General features: G+C 42.3%; 1 protein-coding gene across 1 annotated transcript in view; it reads left to right on the forward strand.

The window, feature by feature from the left end:
- Window positions 1–10903: 10903 nt before the first annotated feature.
- C9 (complement C9) overlaps window positions 10904–22350 on the forward strand; it is a 53479-nt gene continuing 42032 nt past the window's right edge. Inside the window, exon 1 of the mRNA XM_047874348.1 lies at window positions 10904–10980. Coding sequence (XP_047730304.1) covers window positions 10904–10980 — 77 coding nt within the window. The remainder of the gene's footprint in view (window positions 10981–22350) is intronic.

A 22350-nucleotide genomic window follows, 5' to 3' on the forward strand; every position in this document is an offset into this window, starting at 1 on the left:
AGACGTCTAATTCTTGCTGGGAAATGTTGTTTTAACTAACTTTCTTCTGTTAAAATAGAAGACAGACTCAGTTCTAAACTGATATGCCAAACTTAGGCACACCCCAGGCTGTAGGACAGCAGCAGCCCTGTTAACATGTCCTAATTACAGCCAGGCTGATGGCCAAGGGCCAGCCATGTGTCATCTCACCTAATGAGGGAACGAGCCCCTCATTTGCCCTTGCTTTTCTGGAATTATGTACTTAATTACTAAACCTCCACTGTGTGCTGAAATCACACGAGTGCCAGTCTCCAAGGAGATGACAGTGGAGGCTGCTCACTGGCAAAGAAACTGGGTTTCCGTCTTGACCAAAGATGAGGCGGTTATAAAAGAAGAAAGCAACCTGACTGAACGTCTCCGTGACTAAGTTTTCTTCTGATGTTACTTATGGAGTGTTCTGTCAATTCTCTTTTCGCTTGGTTAGCTTCAGTCACTGTTATTTTACCTTAATTGTGAAATCATCGCCATTGTAAAAGTTACCTGGTGAGCTGACTGGGCTAGGGCTGAGCTGCACATGGTTCTGGGGTGTGTCTGAGGCTGCCTCTACCAGGTACCTGCTTCCACTGATTGATCGTCACAGAGCTTTTGCTTGGGGGCCGCTAAGAGGAGTTCGGGAACCCAGGAGCTAATGGAGAGGGAGGGGGAGGAGAGTGGATGGAGACGGAGGGAGAGAAGAACGGAAAGTTGATATGACAATTGCCTCCCCACCTCCCTCACTAGCCTAAGAGATTTGTCTAGGGCCTTGATGATGGAAATGATAGAGCTGGAGGCAGGAGGAGTTGGCTTTTTTTTTTTTTTAATGTTTATTTATTTTGAGAGAGAGAGGGAAGGTCAGAGAGGGAGGGAGAGAGAGAATCCCAAGCAGGCTCTGCTCTGACAGCACAGAGCCGGATGCAGGGCTCGAGCTCACAGACCGTGAGATCATGACCTGAGGCAAAAACAAGAGTTGGACACTTAACCTACTGGGCCACCCAGGCACCCCAGGAGTTGTCTTTTTTTGATGAAAAACCCTGGGAACCTGTTTAGCCGACATGTCCATTGGTAATGAATTGGTAATCAATGGGCTACCTCAACGGAAAGGTTCACAGTGGTTAAAATCAGTAGGGGGTTATTTTTCTCACGTAAAAATTCTAGATCGATGGCTGCTGGTATTGACTGAGCAGCTCAACACGGCCCTCAAGGACACAGACTCTTTTTTAGCTTTTCACTCCAACTTTTGTAGCCTTTTGGCTTTCTGTTCTTATGTTTATTGCCTAATGGTCACAAAATGGCTGCACAGCTCCAAATATGGTGCTAGTGTTCAAGGAGGGCAGAAAAGGAAAGGGCAGTACAATTGAAGTCTGCTCCTTGTATCAGGCATTTAAGTTCTCCCTGAGACTTCCCAATTACTTCACTATATTTCATTGGCCAGAACTTGGTTACATGGCCACTGCTAGGTGCAAAGGAAGCTGGGAAATCAAACTGTTAGCTTTGCCAGCTTCTATAGTGAAAGTAGTTAAGGAGAGATATGGTTGGCTAGTTAATTTATGGGGCCCAGGGCATAATAAAAATAGAGGATCCATTGTTCACAAACCAGGGGAAACAAGTGTTATTAAAGACATTAATGCATATACATATCCTTTCTTCTGCAATCTCTGTTATTATGACATGTTTTGTTTACTATTTAATGTTGTTTTAAGTAAAAATATAAATAAAATTTTAAAGTCTTAGTGTGAATTTTATTGCTAATCTTTTGCTGGTAAGTGGGATCACTAAAATTATACAACTTGTATTTCATAACTCATACATGCATATATATTTAACATATGTATTTCATTCCTACCAGAAGAGTAGAAATACTGCACAAAACTAACTTGACTGTTTTTGGTTTTTTTTGTTTTTGTTTTTTTTTTTTGGGACAGAGAGAGACAGAGCATGAACGGGGGAGGGGCAGAGAGAGAGGGAGACACAGAATCGGAAGCAGGCTCCAGGCTCCGAGCCATCAGCCCAGAGCCCGACGTGGGGCTCGAACTCACGGACCGCGAGATCGTGACCTGGCTGAAGTCGGACGCTTAACTGACTGCGCCACCCAGGCTCCCCTAACTTGACTGTTTTTAATTCACTTCTTGACACATGCACATTCTACCAGTACACTCTACCTTTAGTTCACTAAAGACTAAAGAAAAATGGGGGAACAAAGAAATACGGGTGGTTTTATCTTTTTCTTTCCTTTGTTATTATTTTCAGCATAAACAGACGGATAATGCAGGGAAGTGACACTAGGAAGAAAGATACAATAGTGTTTCCTGGTCATTTGTGTCTCTTTTCATGTTGGAAGTTCTGGTTCAAATGGACATTGTGACCTCTCGGGGCTGTCACTTATGCAGTGATAGGCATAACATACCTACCTTATACTCACTTTTGCTCTGAGCCACTGAACTCCCACACATCATGGGTTCACCTGAATTCCACGTTCATGGGCAGCATAAACATTATGCACAAATGGGGTGGCATGGAAGAAGGGACACAAGGCATATTTCCTCTGCTCCTGTGCATGTTCCATTTTCCAATCAAAGTTGCTTTCAAAACAAAAGTCCAAACACAAAATTAAGAATTTCAAGGCAGCAATGATGGAGCATTAAACCCAAACCACGGGACCTCTCCAAGTGCCTGAACACTGTCCTACTGCACAGGTCACATGCCCTTGAAACCTGCCTTGGCAACAGGGCCTTGGAAATGAGTGATGAATTAGCCAATGTGTCTCCCACATGCCTGGGTGAGAGTTTAACCCAAAATTGGCCCACCTCCAAATGCAGATCACAGCAGTCTTTGACTACATTGCACCCTCAGGGCAGAAGAGAAGCACATGCATGGAAAGCATAGTCAGCAAAGCCATTGTCAAGGTACCTTGACTAGAAGGTGTAAGCTCAAGAATGCAGAGGACTAGTTTATGTGTGTTAGTACCATGAGGATTACCAGAGACAAGACAGTTAGAAGGGGGGTGGGGAACTAAAAGCCACCATACAGGAGGCCTTACTGTCGGCATAACCTAATTGGAACTGCAAGGGATGTGCCATTTCAGCCGGAAAGATATCAGGGGGAGGACCATAGAACTCCTGAGCTCCTACCTGCAAAAGTGCTTCACGATTCTTCATTCCTCTTCATGGCAAGACCAATGGCCAAATTTGGAAAGCAATTGTGGGTTTGGGTCCACAGGAGCCCTTGAGCAACAACAGCAAACACCTACCCAGCATGTACCACCCACAGACACTATTCGGAGTGTGTTACAATAAGCAATTTAATTTTCATAACAGTTCGACCACCACCATCATTTTATGGACGAAGACCCTGAGGCACAAAGTTAAGGGACTGCCCAAAGTCACCCAGCTAGTAAGTGGCTGAGGTGTCCCATGTCCTGGAAGTTAACCTAAAATTCACCACATCACCACCCTACTGCCCCCCGAAACCGGTCCCATCACCTTTAGGTGGACTTAGTTTACATTCACCAAGATTGTATCCACTTCATGGTACTTCTCTCCTCTTATGCTTCCTGTAACCAACGTGCCTATCACGAAATGCGTATGCTTATGCTTATTTTTAATTAGGCAAGTTGATCCCCCCTCTTTGGGCTTTTCAAGGCACATTTTCAGGAGTTAAGTATCGCTTAAAAGTGTGAATTACCTAGTTGTTGTAAATGCAACACATCACTTGAACTTCACACAGTACGTTCTGATTCAGGTATTTCCCATCAGCTTAATGTAAGCTACAGGCTGCTCACAGTGGAAGATGGGCTGAGTACTGTTCTCCCAATTTCTTCAACATCATAAATAGCAAACCATCCTGCATCAGCTCAAAGGCAGGCTAGTCGGGCATTCCACAATGAGGAACCCGCTTTCATAACAGCAATACCGTTGTATATATGTTTCACAAAATCTAACGTCCAACAGTTTCACGCTTTTAATGAACTGGATCAAAATTATGCATTCATGACACAGTTTATTTTACACAGTACTTTTTCATTCTCTTCTTGTCAGTCATTCAGGGTTTGAAAAGCCCATCAGTGGCGATGACTTTCTTCATCTTCTAATTTGACAAACACAAACCCTTGCACTGCAGAGACTGGAAACTGAATATGTAAACACAGAGCAGAGAGATGCTTTGCAGCCCATCAACAACACACACAAAACCCCCCTGACAGGGAAAAGCACAGATCGGTAAAGAGGAAAAAATGAAGGAGATGATGCCAGACCAGAAACAAGATTAAGTTCCTGAGTTAAGTCATCTGTAATTACCCACAGGCCCTTTCTCTAGAGAAGAAGGATTAGCAAAACATGTCTGGAGAAGAAAAAAAAGTTTGTTCTTAAACTGGGTCAAAAATTTGCTTACACTACACTCGGGCAGAAAGAGAAAAATATATCCACATTCTGTTTTCTTTCTTTCTTTTTTCTTTTTGTCCTTTTTTCTTTCTTCCTCCATTCCTTTCTTCCCTCTCTCCTTCCTTCCCTCCCTCCTCCTTTCCTTCCTTCCTCTTTCTTTCTTTCTTTCTTTCCTTCTTCTTTCTTTCTTTCTTTCTTTCTTTCTTTCTCCAATCTGATCTTCCTCACAAGTCTCCACTCTGCTGGGTGTGAATGGCAACATTTAGTTGGATCCTTGGACCCCTCTAAAGTACTCTATCTTGATTATGTGCCCAGTGTCTCACATTTTTTCCCTTTTTCCTGGTCTTCTCCTTGATAATGGTTAGCTTCATGAAGGAATGAGAATGTTGAGAGGGGCCTTGATCCTCAGACAGGTCCTTGTACTGTCTTCTGGTCCTTCCAGTCTCTACAGCATATGTCTCATCTACTTGGGCACGACCTTGTGGGATCTGTAGCTAATGCTGTTGGCTGAAGAATGAGGAGTCTGTTCCTCTCCATGCAGCTGATGGGCCTACAGAAACCTGGTGGTTCCCCCCATGGCCTGGGCCCCCACCTTGGCCCTCCTCCCCAACACTGGACTCCAGAGATCTGCCCCCGAGTGCCTTTGCTTCTGTGCCTGACTCAGATCTAGGGTTACACTGTCCTTGATGGAGCAAACCTGCCAGCTACCCTCCTATCCCTCCTCAGAGCCAAAGGGATCTTCTCGGTATCTTCTGTGGCTCACAGCATCCAAAGAAACCTAGGAAGCCAAATAACTGTCCTTCCTCTGCCCAACCACACACCACAGCCACTTTTGTTCTGGTTTGGCTTCCCCCATACTGGGAAAGTCTGGAAGTTGCTCTCCCGGAGTTACAGATGGCAGGGAAAGAAACATCTGTCTCTGACCTCAACCCACTTACCATGCTGGCCCCATTCCGAAGTGTGGCCTGAAAGACTACTGAGGACACTCATCTCTAGGCCGGCCTCTCCAGCCTCTTGTTCTCTCCCTCTCACAACTGCTTGGCTCCAGCTGGAGAGGCAGACTTCTCACGTTACCTGCACCACGAGCCATGCTGTCCTCACTGCTTTGAGATCCACGGGTGACCAATTGCTTATTTTCCCACCATCTCCTTCCCCGGGCAATAAGTCTCATGGTTCAGCCTTGAGGTTGCAGGACCAAGAAAACATAACTTTAAAAGAGAAAATTAAAAAGAATTTAAGATTTGCAAAGCATCATCCACTATTATATTTACTTGGGTTTACATGTCATTAATTGATAAACTTGTATATAGTTTTGTCCTCAAATACTAGTTTCTTTTTGCCGAGTTTCCAAGTTTCAGAAACCAAACATGCCCGAGCCAAGTGAAATCAACCAGTCATCCAGTAATTATGACATAACCATGGAATAACTATGAAGCAACCATTATGAACCTGCTTAGCACTATGCACACTGTCAAAATACTAATGCAATAAAAAACAAAGATGACTTCCAGATATAGAAACCAGAAAGACAGTTGATGTTGACTTATTAGCGAAACTAAGGAATATAAGAAGAGCTTCCTTGACAGGGACAGGGCAAGAATTACTTGTGTGATTTTATACACAGCAAGTTCAAATTACCATGGGCAAATCAAAGTCTACCCTGAGATTTCTTAGAAGTACTTGAAGATTGTTAAGCTTGAAAGTAACACCATTAAGTTCTGCATTTTTTGAAAAGTATCACTTTTTTATAGATATCTATACTTCTAAAACAAGAACCCAGAAGATTCTGGTAAAGGAACTTCAACAGACCACTCTTTTGAGACTTCTAGTTTTAAATAGTAGGTTTAATCTTAAGAGTGGGTAAGGAAAGAAGGGATAGGCTGAGAAGTAGAGAGAGTAGAGTACAGACTCCTGAGGATTACCAATGTTTGTATCATGGACAAGGGAGAGGAGCTAGCAAAAAAGAAGCAGAAGATCAGGAAATGTTACATCACAAAAATTAAGGGAACAGAGAGTTTGAAAGCATAAGAATGGCCAGTCAGGTCAGATGTCTCTACGGGACAAAGATCAGGGCAAGAAGTGTTGCTCAAATTTAACAATAAGAAGTCTTCAATGGATTAATAAAGGCCAAAGGCAAGTGCAATAGGTTGAACATCACCATGTAGTAAGGGAAGAAAGTTGGTACAGACTGAAAAGGAAATGTGGTTAACAAAGGCAACAGCAATAAGAGACAACCAAAATGAAGAAATCAAGCGGCTGGATGTCTCAATAAAGCAAAGAAAGAGGATATTGAGAGCATGTGAGTGAGGAAATCATGGTCAGACAGTAGGATACCGGCATTTTCAAAGATGAAGCCATTACAGGCGTCAGAATGATGCTAGGACTGCGGGTTAGATGGAATTAAGATAAATATTCATAGAGATGATGGAATCAAGGAAGAGTGAGTCAGGGTGGTACTTCAGAGAACACTGAAATAACTTAAAGTAAATAAAGGCTGGAGTTTGAGCGGGGAGAGAGATAGAAGGCAGTGTCAAAAGTCCTGGGTGAATGTGGACAGTTAAGAGTGTTGGTAAATAGAAGAGTAGAAGGCGACCCAGCTAGACCCTGTCAACTTCTAAAGAGGAAAGGATTGTACTGAGTCTTTCCTTAAATGAAGTGCTGTAACGTAATCTAGTGGGCCCTAAGTAGTTCCATGTGACTCTAAACAGATCTGAGCCACAGGAATTCTCATTACTGTAAAGGGATCGCCAGACTTACATCACTCCCACTGACCTTCACAAAGAACCCCAGAACCGCTCGATCGAAAAATCATTCTCTCTTTCGTTACAAAAGAGCTCATTTGAAAGTGCTGTAAAAACGGCACAGAACCAGCAGCGAAGAGAGCTGGAATCTGATGTTGCCCCTACCCCTGACTGTGTGACCTTGGTAGCGTCACTTCCCATCCCGGGCGTCATCTTCCTCCTCTGTATTTATGTATTCGTCGATTGATGCGTGTAATTCCCAGTATCTGTTGAAGCCTAGTGGGTGGCAGGCACAATCCTAGATGTTGGGGACATAGCAGCAAGCAAGGCACACCCGAAACCAAGAGGCCCTGCCATGTGAGGGTTCTCATTTCCTCCAGCAAGTGTGTATGTTCTAAGTGAAAGCACCACAATTTCATTTGTAGTGGTCTAAGACCTGTGGATCTTTCAGGATTTAGTCAGAAACAGATATGGAACGAGATGGCAGCTCCAACTTGAGATCCCTGGACACTGAGGGAGTCCATAAAATGGCTAATCACAAACTTGCAGAACACTTTCCATCACTTTAAGAGAGCCAAATGGAAATTATGCTCAACACATTCACACCACTTTAGCCAAACTTAAGTGTTTCTGCCTGATGGTCACACATTCTAATGCACACATGTGTGTGTCTCTGCCTTAAAAAGTATTATTATTGTGCAATAAATATAATTTAATGCCACAAAGTTTCCAAGCAAATCGAAACCAAAGGGAAATTTAAAAAAAAAAAAATTTTTTTTTTTAATGCTCCTGAGTAGAGAAAACCTTGTGAGCCCTCGGCAGAGTGGAAAACTCTGACATTCGAGCTTGAAGGCATGTTTGTTCAAATCCCACCTCTCCTGCTTCATACGTGAAGCCTTGGCTATATTTCCCTGAGGCTCATCTGTAAAGCTAAACCAGAAGCCTATCTTTTATGCAGTTGAGAGGCTTTAGTGAGAAATTTTCTAGTTGCATGGTGTTTAACATGACATAATTAAAATAATAGCAACAGAACGTATGTGTGGTGGGAAGAGCCTGAGAAGTGGAGTCGGACACACCAAGTTCAAATTCTAGTTTCTCACCAACCAGAGATGGGCGAGGCCAGACAAGTGATGTAATCTCAGTGCTTTTCGGTTTCCTCAACTGTAAAATGGATTATTTTGAGGATTAAATGAAGCTATATATATACATATATGTATATATATATATATACATATATGTATATATATATATACATATATGTATATATATATATATACATATATACATATATGTATATATATAAGCTTGACACATTATAGAAGTTTGATAAACATTTATCCTTTCTTTTCTTTTAAAGCCATTACATATTAAATAAAAATATTATCCTTTTCACATCTCTAGTCTAGCATGCTTCATTTCTCCTAGATAAACACTGAAGTATAAACGTCACTTAACGACATATCAGAGCGGTACGTGGTGGTGCAATCGGTTAAGCGCCCAACTCTTGGTTTCGGGTCAAGTCCTGGTCTCAGTCTGGGAGACTGAGCCCCACGTCAGGGGCTGATGCTGTGAAGCTTCCTTGGGATTCTCTCCTCCCCCCCCCCGCCCCGCTCTATCCCTTCCCTGCTCTCTCTCACTACCTCTCAGAATAAATAAATATTAAAAAAAAATAAAATAGAGGGGCGCCTGGGTGGCTCAGTCAGTTGGGCGTCCGACTTCGTCAGCTCAGGTCGTGATCTCACCATCTGATCCATGGGTTCGAGCCCCATGATGGGCTCTGTGCTACAGCTCAGAGCCTGGAGCCTGCTTCAGATTCTGTGTCTCCCTCTCTCTCTCTGCTCCACCCTGGCTCATGCTCTGTCTCTCTCTGTCTCTAAAAAATGAATAAACGTTAAAAAAAATTTTTTTAATAAAATAGAATAAAAATATGAAAATATGTCAGATACATAGATGTCAAGGGCAGAGAAGACTTAAATACAAAAAATGTAATGTATATCGTATTTTATATATTCCTAATATATAATATATAATTAATGTGTTGTTATATTTATCCATTTGCTATGTTACATTTAGCCCAAACCACGGGAATAAAATAAATAGAACTTCTACAGAGCAATTCAGCATTCAACCAGCCAGGTAAGAAATTTCCCTTGTCCCCTCCTCCCTGCCTCTGGGGGGATCAGTCAGTCTCCAGGGACAGAGGCGGTTTTCAATCTCCGTTCACACTGAATTATCAAGTCAAGTAACACAAAGTCTAACCCATTAGCATTAGGTCTAATTAACGTTAAACATCATCTTATCTTGCCTTCTCCCAAGTTCCTCTTTCGGGAGGTATCCTGACAGGGTCCAGAGCCGATTCCTACTGTATCTGGCTCCCTTGTCGTTAGCTAAGACTTACAAGAAGCGTCCTTGGGCATAGATTTAATCATTGCTATAGTGACAACGTTGCTGCATACATTCGAATCACCGCATTACTTGGCAATTCTGCACCATCTGCAGGTTAACAGCAAGCTCAGGAACCAATGAAATTAGCCCTCTTAGACGCCTAAAACTCTCCACACAACAAGGAGAGGGAGGCAAGAAAGCCCGTGGGGGGTAAATAACTTCCACTCTAAATAGGACCATTAGAAGAAATGTAAGACTGTGCTAGAAAAACTAGCTTTCTGTTAACCCTCCACCCCACCCTCTGTTTTATCAGTTTGTGTATGTGCTCATGTTTGATAACTGCCTATTTGTAATTAATGAGTATTGATGAAGGCCCCTTAAGTCCTGCGTCAGCAAATATTTGTCCAAAAACTTAATGACATAGTGTTTCTCAAGCTGGTCATTCAAACTCTCGACCCTGGCCACACATTTGAATGACCCAACAAGCTTTAAAAAAAACACCGATGCAGGGTCCCATCCCAGATCAATGAAATTAGAATCAGGTAGGGGGTGGGCAGGCATCAGTGGCTTTTCACAGGTCCCGCCCCGGGGACCATTCTATTCTATCGTATAACTAGTGTTTTAAGAATGGTTGTGGTATCCACATTCCCTGGCACTTCAAAAACATCTTACCCTTTGCACAAGTCCCGGAGAAAGTGAAAATACGAAGGGGAGGGCATCCTTTACGATGGATTGGAGCAAATTGTTCCATTTCAGAATCTGTCTTGCTGACGAGTGTGTTTCTGAGATAAGGAGAACGTGTCCTCTTGTGGGACAGTGTAAAGCCCTAGGGAGTTTACCTAGACTCTTCACAATGATCCCCCAAGCATATACAGAAAGCCTACTTTAATAACCGCATTTCACCCTTTGCTGCACCCATGTGGAAATAACCCCCACAGCTCGTTCTCAAATTGTGTCGTATATGTCCGTGCCTCCTTTTCTAGTCAGGGCAGTTCTTTTACTGATTTTGAGTTTATGCCTCTATGAGAATCATCCACAGACCTTTTTCCCCCAAATTACACACTCTGATCCCTTCCTCCCAGAGTCTCCCGAGACGGGAAACACTGGAGTTTTGTTTTTGTTTTCAACACTCCGGTTCACGTGAGCCAATTTAGCACTCACCGTCTCGTTGGCGGAATATGCTCATCGATATGAGAGGACAGTAGGCCACGAATTACAAAATAACTCTCCTTTGATTGGACTTTGGCTCCCAGGAAGTCCTGTTTGACAAAAATCCTGACAGAAAACAGGCAATAATTGTCCCACAGTTCTCTGGCCCTTTGCAAATAAACGCCTTACAGGACCTGTCTGGCCATTCTTCACGGAGCTGCCTCAAGAGAGCAGATGTCTGCCGGCCAGAGGTTTGCCTTTGCAATATGCATTTTACAAATAGGTGTCCTGAGTGCTGGGCCCACTCCTAGGTGAGTCCCTTTTTCTGTTTGTCTCTGGAATTTCACTGCTTTGATATTTATCTCAAGGCCTACTTCTTAGCAGGAAAGCAGATAAAATTTCAACCCACATTGAGGTAGACAGCCCCAAAGTTTAAACTTTGGAAAGGGGTGAGAAAAGTGCAGGGGTGTGTCTTGGAGAGTTTTGTAAGGAAACCTGCTGCTGTTTCCAGAAAGTTCTTTCAAACAAGCCATTCACATGTTCAGACTGAGATAATCTTTAAATACTTGGAATTATGAAGCAAAGCTGGTTTTCACCAGAGTACGTTTGATAAACCTGAGCTTATCAGTATCTAACATATGAGAAGGTTAAAATTTAAAAAAAAAAAATCTTTCCCTTATTCTGCCTCAATGTCCAGCACTCTTAACTTTTGGATATATCACCTTCTTGCTCCCATGTCAGGCAAAGGTTAAACATTTGGCCTTTCCTCCTTGACATTCAAAGTTGTGTCCAGAGGCACACATTTTGACCTTAGGCCTAGGGTTAATTTCCTCCTTTTTTTTTTTTTTTAAATATGAAATTTATTGTCAAATTGGTTTCCATACAATACCCAGTGCTCATCCCAAAAGGTGCCCTCCTCAGTACCCATCACCCACCCTCCCCTCCCTCCCACCCCCATCAACCCTCAATTTCCTCCTTTCGAGAAGAATCACCATAGCACAGACCTGTCAGCCCTGCTTCTGGCAAAGACTTACTTTCTCTCCTTTTGTTCTGATCCTATTTGGGAACTTGTAGCTCATTCCAGGCCAAGCCAGGATGTGCTTACCAAACAACTACGCCGTATCCAAAATTGCTGGAGAACATGTAGATCTGTGCCGTCCGATACGGCATGATCTGATTTGGGGACAGTATTGAAGCATTTCTGGCTTTGACAGTATGGTCAGGGGATACTATCTGCCCAAACACTGTCTCCTCTGTTCAGACACTAAGTGCAACGTGCTTCCATTTCCACTTTGGTCGTTTGACTCTTGGTTTAACCAAATTCTATTCTGGGATCTGATGTCCATCTCGAGCACAGCTTTGCCTCCCTGTCGGCTCCAGTGGGGACCGCCATGCCTCCTGGGCCCCCCTCGGCCTGTGGTTTGCTCACAGGGCTACAGCTTCCAGCAGAAGGGGACACAGAGGTGCTGCACAGACCAGCACGGGTCTGGGTGAAGCGCTTCACCAGGCTTCCCTTTGCACCCTCACTTCCTCTTCTGCGTTAGCTAAAAAGCATTTTTCCATTTGGAAGATATTTTCGCTTACTGGGCATTGGGTGCAAAAGGGGATTTGGGAAGGCGGTCACTACAAGTTGCTTTAGCCTTCCACCCTGACGCTTTCTTAAGTTAAAAAAATAATTCAAGCAACCCACATTCCTGGATTGAGACTCCTGCTGATCAAAAATGAGAGGCTGTGAGGAAGGCTACATCCGCTTTGAAGTTTGTGCCCTTGGGTCCTGGCCTTACTCAGCTGTCTCAGGGGGGACCAGAAAGCCCTCCGCCCCCAGCGGGCCCCCCAGCTCCCAGCAGCTGCACCGCTGAGCTGGATTTGGCTTCAAGCACTCTCATCACCAGGCTCTCAAGAGTTTGTTAGGGTTGCCGGGGCTGGAACACTCCGTGCTCTGCCCTTTGACAGAGGGTTGAGGTCAAAACACAGTGTTCGGATCAGTCGTGAAGTGAGACACATAGTTCAGCCAGAGAACTGGAGTTTGCAAATGACTTTTTTAAAAAATTTATTTAATGTTTATTTTATTTTTGAGAGAGAGAGAGAGACAGACAGAGGACGAGGGGGGAGGGGCCGAGAGAGAGGGAGACGCAGAAGCAGGCTCCAGGCTCTGAGCTGTCAGCACAGAGCCTGGCCTGGGCCTCAAACCCACAAACCCTGAGATCATGACCTGAACCAAAATTGGACATTTAACCGACTGAACCACCCACGTGCCCCACAAATGATTTTTTTAAAGCACACATTTGATCAGAATGGAGCACTCCTCTGGAGCAAGCCTTCCCCAACTCAAGGCGCCATTACTAACTAACAAACCATGTAAGTTTGGGCAGATTACTCAACGTTTCTGCACCTCGGTTCCCTCAAGGGTTGTATTCGTTTCCTAGTACCACGAACTGGGCGGCTTCAAGCACCAAAAACCTATTCTTTCACATCCTGGAGGCTAGAAGTCTGAAATCAAGGTGTTGGCAAAGCAGTGCTCCCTCAGAATCTGAACGGGATTCTTTCCCAGTTTTGGCGGTGGCTGGTGATCCCTGGCATCCCCTTGGCTCATGGCTACATCCTTCTAGTCTCTGCCTCTGTCACCACAGGGCTAGCTTCACCTCACCTTTCCTCTGTGCACGTCTGTCACGTTCTAAATTTTCTTTTCTTAGAAGGACACCAATCATATTGGATTAGGACCTACCCTAATGGCTTCATTTTAACTTGATTTTTTTTCTGTAAAGACCCTCTTTCCAAATAAGATCACATTCGGAGGTACAGGGGTTAGAACTTCAACTTGTGTTTGGGGGGGTGGGACACAATTTACCCCATAACAGTGACAATAATAGCACTTACCTAATAAGGGTTTGTGTGAAAGTTAAATTATATTCCATATATTGTACTTACAATGTCTGTGCCTGGCACATGGTAAAAACTCAGTACATGTGAAATATTCTTTAGAATTATAACTTGCTATTACTTTGATATGCTTTCTGGTTAGTAAAGGGAGGGATAAAGTTCCAGCCAGCCTTCAGGGGATATCATATGGCTGCAGATACTTCATCTGAAGCCACAGTGACAGTGAGTTATTGCTACTGGTGAACCGTTGGGGATATTAAGAATCGTTTGTTTGCAAACGTAAGAGTGCCCGTGAGAATAGGTCCTGAGCAGGGCATCATCTCTTCTGTTTCTCAAGGTAGGATAGAAATGTTAAAACCAATGCGTGAGTAGAGTAGTAGCTCATAATACTGGTCTCGGAGCCAGAGGGCTCGAGTTTGATTCCAGGGTCCATAGTTTATTAGCTCTGTGACCCTGGCAAAGTTCTTAATGTCTCTAAATCTGTTCCTCACCTGCAAAATGGGAATGCAAACATGACTTTCTGGGTGAAATTCCTGAGATAATAAAGGCAATATCCCCAGCACAGTGATGGTGTGGCTTTGAGTGCTCCGTGAGTGCAGCTCTCATTATCTTTTTCCTTTTGATTTGTAAATAACAACATGTTTACATGGTTCAAAGACCAACAAATATAATAATATATACATTGAAATGTCTTGAGAGAGATTTGTGTTATTACATATAAAGTACTTAGAATACTACCCCTCTCCCAGTATACCCTGTTCCCACAGGTAACCATCTTTATTAGCTTTCTGTGTATCCTTCCAGAATTTCTTAGTGTAGATTAAAACATAGTGACATATATAATCTTATTCCTCCCCTTTCCTTTACATACTCTCTTACACTTTGCTTTTTCCTTTTTCCTTTACAATATATCCTAGAAAACCTCTCTGTATCAATTCTCCACACAACTGATCACTTTTCCATTGTGTGGCTATACGCCTCAGGTAATCTATCTTTTATTGATTAACACTTAGGTTGTTTCCGATCTCTTGTACTATTAACAGTGTTGCGATGAATACTTTTATTCCTATATCATTTTGCAAGTGGATAGTTGTACCTGAGGATTAACTCCCAGAAGTGATGTAAAGGAGTCAAAAGGAAATCACCTTTGTGACTTTGCTAAAATTGCCCTACGGCCCTGGGAGGTTGGTATTACTTTGCACTGTCCCCAGCAGAGTATGACAGTGTTTATTTCCCCACAGCCTTGCCAATTTCTTGATATTTGCCAGTCCCATAGGTGAAAAAATGGTATCTTCAAATAGTTTTAATTTCCCTCTCTCTTTTCTTGTTATTATTTCTTAGTTGAAGTGTAATTGATATACAGTATCCTATTAGATTCAGGTGTACATCATGATGATTTGATGTTTTTATACCTTGCAAAAAAATTCCCACAATAAGATTGCACATCCTTTCATATGTTTAAAGGCCATATGTATGTTTTTCTTCGTGACTGTCCATATCCTTTGCTCATTTTTTCATTGAGCCTCTTGTCTTTCTCTTATGAATTTCTATGGCCACTTAAAAAACCAGTCCTTTGTCTCTGGTAAGAATTAAAAACACTTCCCCAATTTGTCATTCGTATTTTGACCATATACATGGTGTGTTTTTAGTGTGATTATAATTTTCATATTTATATTACTCTTCATTTTCAAATAATTAAGAAAGAGCACTAGACTGGGAGTTAGAAATCCTGAGAGGGATTTGGTAGGTGGCCCTTGGAGAGGAACTGCCTGAATTTGAATCCTAACCTGGCTATCAAGTACCCTCTGCTGTGTAACTTGAGGAAAATTACTCACCATCTCTGAGGCTCAGTTCATTATCTCTAATGTGCGATAATACTGGTAACATATCTTACAAGGCTGATGTAAAAATTAAGTGAAATAATAAGAATAAAGACTTAGAGGAATTCTGACATAAACTAAGCATTCACAAATGTTAGCAATGATTATTTTTTAGGTTTACTTACCTTTAAGAGAGACAGGGAGACAGACTGTGAGTGAGGGAGGGGTAGAGAGAGAGGGAGACACAGAATCCGAAGCAGGCTCCAGGCTCCTCATTATCAGCACAGAGCCCAACGTGGGGCTCGAACTCACGGACCATGAGATCGTGACCTGAGCCGAAGTCGGACATTCAACCGACTGAGTCACCCAGGTGCTCCAAATGTTAGCAATTATTATTCAATTTATTTGAATTAAATTTATCTCAGTAATCTGGACAAATACCCACCCCTCTGTTAATGGGAAAGCCAGGCTTAACTCTTAAACTGAAGATATCCAAAATGTCAGTCTTTGTTTTTAATGTTTTTGATATTCATATTCAATACGAGCTAACAGATATTTATTTACCAACTACTATCGGACAAGGACGGTCTTTGTTTATTCATCCATGTAATACAGCAAATATTTACTGGGTTTGTGACATGGGCCAGACATTGGATCAGGAGCTACAGGGTAGTATGAAACATGTCATGGGGGTCTCTGCCCTCACTTACTAGGCTGACAGTCTAGTAAGGAATATAAATAAATAAACAGCAATTGAAGCTCAGCCCAGTTCTCTGAGTGAAGCCCATGGTGTTAAGAGAGGTGGACTCCTATGAGCCTCACCATTCCACTCTGCACTGGCTTCATCTGTCCTGGCCTCCGCAGGGACTTTGCTCCTCTAACTCTCCCTCTCTCTCCTGCATCATCAACATCTCCCTTTGTACCGAATCATTCCCATCAGCATACAGACATGTTGTAACATTTCCCTTAAATGTTGGCTCAGTCCTCCGGCTTACCCCAGACCTACACACTCACATCCAGCCTCATGGTGGGAAATGGCACTTAGATTCAGACAACGCTCACATTTATTTGCATGGTGCACACTGCTTCCCTTAGCGCAATGTCTGGTTACTTAAGTCAGCATCTCTTGAACATCTAACGGCCCAAACTTAACGTGTCCAAAACACACCCACTGATTTGTCTCCCCATATTCACCCAACCTGCACCACTACTCACTGAGTTACTCAGGCGGTAACCCGGGACTCACCCTTGACTCCTCTGTTCGTATCCTTCCCACGTGCAATCTAACAGCACATCTGTTGATATTGTCTTCAAAATATATCCCAAATCTGCCCACTGCTTGCTATCTCCACTGTGACTATTCTCGCCCAAATCAGTATCATTTCTGGCTTGTATCCACCCTTGCCCACACTCCACCAGTCAGCTCTCCATCTGGCAACCAGAGACATTTCTAAATCTTTTGAAAACATAACTCTGGGTGTTACTCCCGGTCTCATACTCCTGTAAGAATTTCCATCAAGCTCAGAATCCAATCCAAACTCCTCACCACAGCTTACAAGGCAGGAGCTGCACCCTACCTGCTTCTCCAGGCACCTCTGCTACCTTGCTCACTTGCTTACTTGCTACTTGCTTACTTTTGCTCACGCGGCTCTGTCGCCCTACTTCTGTGCTTCTGACATACCGCCCTCAGGGCCTTTGCATTTATTTGCCCCTAGCTTCGAACACTCTTTTTCCAGACACTCACACAGCTTCTCTCTGAATTCATCCAAGTAGCTAATCAAATATCACCTTCTGTTCTGGTCATTTTTGCTGTGTAACAAACCATCCCGAGATGGTTGTTACAACTATACCAATTATTTTATTGGTTCATGAGTCCAAGGGTTGACTGGGCCCGGTAAAGTGGTTTTCATGGGTATCCCATGTAGATGTAGTCAGATGGTGACTGGGCCTGGGATTGTTATGATTATCTCTTCACTCATGTGTCTGTCATTTGGGCTGGGAAGACCCAAACAGCTAGGGGCTGGAACAGTTGATTCTCCTTGAGAATCTGTCTCTCGTGCTCTCTCTTTCTCTCTGCTCTCCATGTGGTCGACTCAGGGTAGTCAGTTTTATTCATAGTGGGAAAAGGCTCCCAGAGCAAATGTTTTTAAATAAGCCAGCAGAACTTGCATGGCTTTTTCTAACCTAGTCTTAAAAGTCAGGCAGGCTCATTTCAACTGTGTTCCACTCATCAAGGCATTAAGAAAAACACTACCAGCTTCAAAAGGAGAGAACACAGACCCCATTTTTGATGGGAAGAATGACCAAAAAAAAAAAATCGTGAACACGTTTTTAAATCACTACACCTCCTCTGAGAGGGCCCTTTGACTACCCCATATAAGAAACCTCCCTCCCCTACTCCAGCCCCATGGCACTCTATCCACTTACCCTGCTTTATTTTCCTTTACAGTTCATACGTCTTAACTGACACTGCATGTTATATTTGCTGGATCCTCGGTTATTGTTCTCATCCACTAGAATGTAGGCTCCATGATGGCAAGAACATTGTCTTGTAGCCCCAATCACTTAGAACAATTCCTGACACAGAGCAGGCCCTCCATAAAGGTCCTTGAATATAGGCTCACTGGGAGCACACAAAACAAGCTCTTAAATAAGTCTTGGTAAATCAGGAAAGGTCCTGAAAAAATTAGCATTGGGCACTGCTGTTATATTGTCTTCTCGTCTTGATGAATCGCATGAATTAAGAAAACTGGCAGATCCGTGGGTTAAGAATGCAGTCCTAATTAGCTTATATTTCTCCACTCAGAGGAGCCGCATTGTCTTATTTATTGACAAAAAGATTCCTTCCCACAGCAGGTGTTTTTTCGCCTGGAGTGTGAGTTGCTCCTGGAGGTTTCCTCCTACTAAAGCTGGAAATATTTTATGGCTGGGAGATGGAACCAGGCGTACATCAATGGCCCTTCATTTAATGCATTTCTGGCCCAGAGTTAGACCTCCTGTCATGCTGATATACATCACTTTGATCTGGGAAATGACTTTCAAGCTGAGATTGAAACACTTGGAGATAGGTTTTACTTGATAAACACATTTCATCTAGGAATCCAGACAGTGCTTTACAAATACTTCTCCACTCAGTCTAATAACTCAGCAGGGTGAAAGGCAGGTGGTAGGCATTGTACATATACAGCCCTTGAACTACAAGAGATTATCTGCCTAGTGAGTCAGAGGAGCTTGGGAGGGAGCGTCAGGCTCAGAAGTCCCTATCCAAGAACACTCACCTCCTATCTTAACATTTGCATACTGCATTCATTTCAATAGCCCATTCCTTTGGCACAATCTACTATTTCCTCCTAATAATTCCCCACAGTCCTGCCATATTTTGCCTCCAAGTATCCAGGTACCTGGTGCATGAAGGGAAAACAGCCAGAAGGTCCCACACTTTTTAACTTATTTTTGCCTAATTTCATATCATTTAGGTTTAAACTTAAAATAGATCCAGGAAAGAAACAAGTTGTCCAATTAATGTGGCTTACCTGGAACTGCTATACTAGGAAGGAAGGAAGGAAGGAAGTTTTTGTTAACTTTCATATCTCAAAATGTCTAAAAATCATTAAACTATTATATCCAAAAATTATTGACTAAGCTATGACCTTTTAAGTCATTTCAAAGAGGCTTTGATTAGTGATGTAAGGGGAGGTAGCATGGGGGACAAGGAAAAATTGCAGTGAACTAGGAGCAGAGAGAGGTAAATTCTCCACCTGGTTTTGCCATTAGTGCCCAACTTTGGATAAGTCCTGTAATTCTGGTTTTAGTTTGTCATCTGTAAAAGACAACTAATAACACCTACCAAATTTACCCCTCGGTGGTAGAATGAAAGATTAATAAGAAAATGAGATTTGAAAATTGACTAGTAAAACTAGTAGACATATAGAAGAAACTACTTAATAAGAAAAAAAAATACATTTATTGAATATTGTGGGCTGAATTGTGCCCACCCCCAATTCATATGTCGAAGCCCTAACCTCCAATACCTCAGAAAATGACTGTTTGGGGAGACAGGGTCTTTAAAGAGGTAATCAAGTTAAAATGTGTTCATTGGGGGGGGGGGCTCTGATCCAATGTGACTTATAAAAAGAGTCCTTATGAGAAGAACAAATTTGAACACAGGCCATAGAGAGGAAAGACCATGTGAAGACACAGGGACAAGATGGCCATTTAGAAGCCAAGGCGAGGCCTCAGAAGAAATCAACCCTGCAGATACCTTGATCTCAGACTTCTAGACTTCAGAAGTGTAAGAAAATAAATTTCTGTTGTTTAAGCCACACAGTCTGTAGTATCTGGTTATGACAGAACCAGTAAACCAACAAATACCCTGTGCCTGATATCTAGAGGGCTGTAAGTCTCCTCCCAAGGCAAGGATGTCATCAGGAGACGTTCCTATGGGGTCATTCATGGGTCATTCATGAGATAAATCCAAATCATGGTCTGGGGGGCAATAAAAGATCAAAGGCAGAGCTCTGTACTGAGTCCAGAGTGTGAGTTAAATCTACAAAAAAGAAAAGAAGTTCTCGAGTTAGAAGCTAAAAAGGAAGGGAATCGGTGTGATGTGGTGCTGTTTTTCATGCAAAGGATGTTAGAGAACAGTCGATAGGCAATGCCAGTATTTTTGGAGCAGGGTCTTGTTACCTATGTGTGAAATAGATGAACCACATTTCTCATCAGACCCCATCACTGGCTGGGTCCTAGGCTTGCTCAACAAAGGATTCTAACTCATTCTGGAGTATTTGCAGTGGATTTTACCTCCCCATACATGATCCTTCAGTCTGTACTGTACCCTCTGGACTAGTTATTCACTGAAGCTGATCTCATCAGTAGATGAGAAAGATAAAAGTATACCCCTGGCCTATCAGTGCAGTTTCTACAACCAAGAGATAATCTCTTTGGGGGAGATGTTAAGACAAAATTCTAATGTGATCATCTGAGTAAGTGATAAATATAAAAAAAAGATAAACAGGAGGAGATAACCTAGTTGAAGGCAACAGGACTAATACTAGAGAAACAAAGTTATTGGAAAGATCCATGCAGACATTAGTAGATAGAACCTAGAGGAATTCCTGAAATTAATGATAAAGTACCTCAGTGACATTTTCAGGTTCGTGGTGGCTTCAAGTTTGGGTTCTATTGATATAATGGGTACCCCCAACTAACTTGAATTCTACCCCTTCAGATTCATGAATATCCTCCAGACGTAGCCAAGCATCATTTCCCAACATTGTATGAATATGAGAATCAACTATGGTCCTTTTTTTTTTCTTCCAAGATTTTATTTAAATTCAAATTACTTAACGTATAGTGTAATATTGGCTTTAAGAGTAGAATTTCATGATTCATCACTTACATATATCACATGTGCCCTCCTTAATGTCTTTCACCTGTTTAGCCCATCCCTGCACCCACCTCACATCTAGAAACTCTGTGTGTTCTCTATAGTTAAGAATCTGTTATGGTTTGTCTCTCCGTTTTTATCTTATTTTATCTTCCCTTCCCTTCTTCTATGTTCATTTGTTTTGTTTCTTAAATTCCACATATGAGTGAAATCATATGGTATTTCTGTTTCTCTGACTTATTTTCCTTAGCATAATACACTCTAGCTCCATTACCATTGCAAATGGCAAGATTTCACTCTTTTTGATGGCCAAGTAATATTCCTTTATGCACACATATACCACATCTTCTTTATCCATTCATCAGTTGATGGACATTTGGACTCTTTCCACAACTTGGCTATTATTGATAACGCTGCTGTAAACATTAGGTGCATTGACTGAATATTTTTGTAACATTTGAATGAGTAGTGCAATTGCTGGGTCATAGGTAGCTTTATCTTCAACCTTCTGAGGAACCGCCTCACTGTTTTCCAGAATGGTTGCACCAGTTAGCATTCCTATTCCAATAACAAGCTGAACAGGATTGAAAGTTTCCTAGCTCACTGATATTGTTATTTAGAATAAAATCTCTTTTAGATCAGGGATCATAGTTTTTGTTTTATTTTGTTTTGTTCTTTTGCACACCATTATACCCCTCATGCCTAGCAAATAGAGACAGTTAATAAATATTTGATGAATGGATAAATGAAAGGATGCATGAAGGAATGAGCTAATTAAATGAAATGTATCATTGCAAAAGTGGTTATGACAGAATAGAGAGCAAGATTATATACAAATAGGTGCAGAGAAAAATAAATTACACAAGGAGTTTAGGGAATGCTCATGGGGAAAAAACACATTATGCCCAAGATGAGATCATGTAATAAGTAGGAAATAGAAGGTCAAAAGGCCTGAAGACATGATAAAAAGTAGCTTATGTTGGGAACTTCAAGTTCAATGTGGCTACAGTTTTGATGGAGAAAGTGAGGATGAAGAATGAGGAAGGAGATAGGCTGTACAGAGCTCTCTAGACCATGTGTCCTAGTTTCCCACTACAGCTGTGACAAATTACCACAAATTGGTGGCTTAAAGTGATACAAATGTATTATGTTACAGTTCTAAAGGTCAGAAGTCTCAAGTGGGTCTCACTGGACCAAAATCAGAGTGCTAGCAGGGTTACATTCCTTTCTGGAGGCTCTAGGGAAGAATCCATTTTCTTGGTTTTTCCAGATTCTGGAAGATGCCTACATTCCTTGGTTCATGGTTTCCTTCCTTCTTCACAGCCAGCAATAGCCAGTGGAGTCCCTTTTCATGTTTTGAATTTCTCCTACCTCTTCTTCTGTCTTCACACCTCCCTGATATGCTCTTCTGCTTTTTAGGAACCCACATGTTTAGAATGAGTTCACCCAGATGATACAGAATAATCTTCTCTTAGTCACACCTGCAAAGTCCTGTCTGCCATGTGAGGTGAACATTCATAGATTCTAGGGATCAGGATGTGGACATCTTTGGGCATCACTATTCGGCCTGCCACACCATGTTAGAAAATTTGGGC

The sequence above is a fragment of the Prionailurus viverrinus genome, chromosome A1, assembly GCF_022837055.1.
Source record: "Prionailurus viverrinus isolate Anna chromosome A1, UM_Priviv_1.0, whole genome shotgun sequence".
Classification (NCBI taxonomy): domain Eukaryota; kingdom Metazoa; phylum Chordata; class Mammalia; order Carnivora; family Felidae; genus Prionailurus; species Prionailurus viverrinus.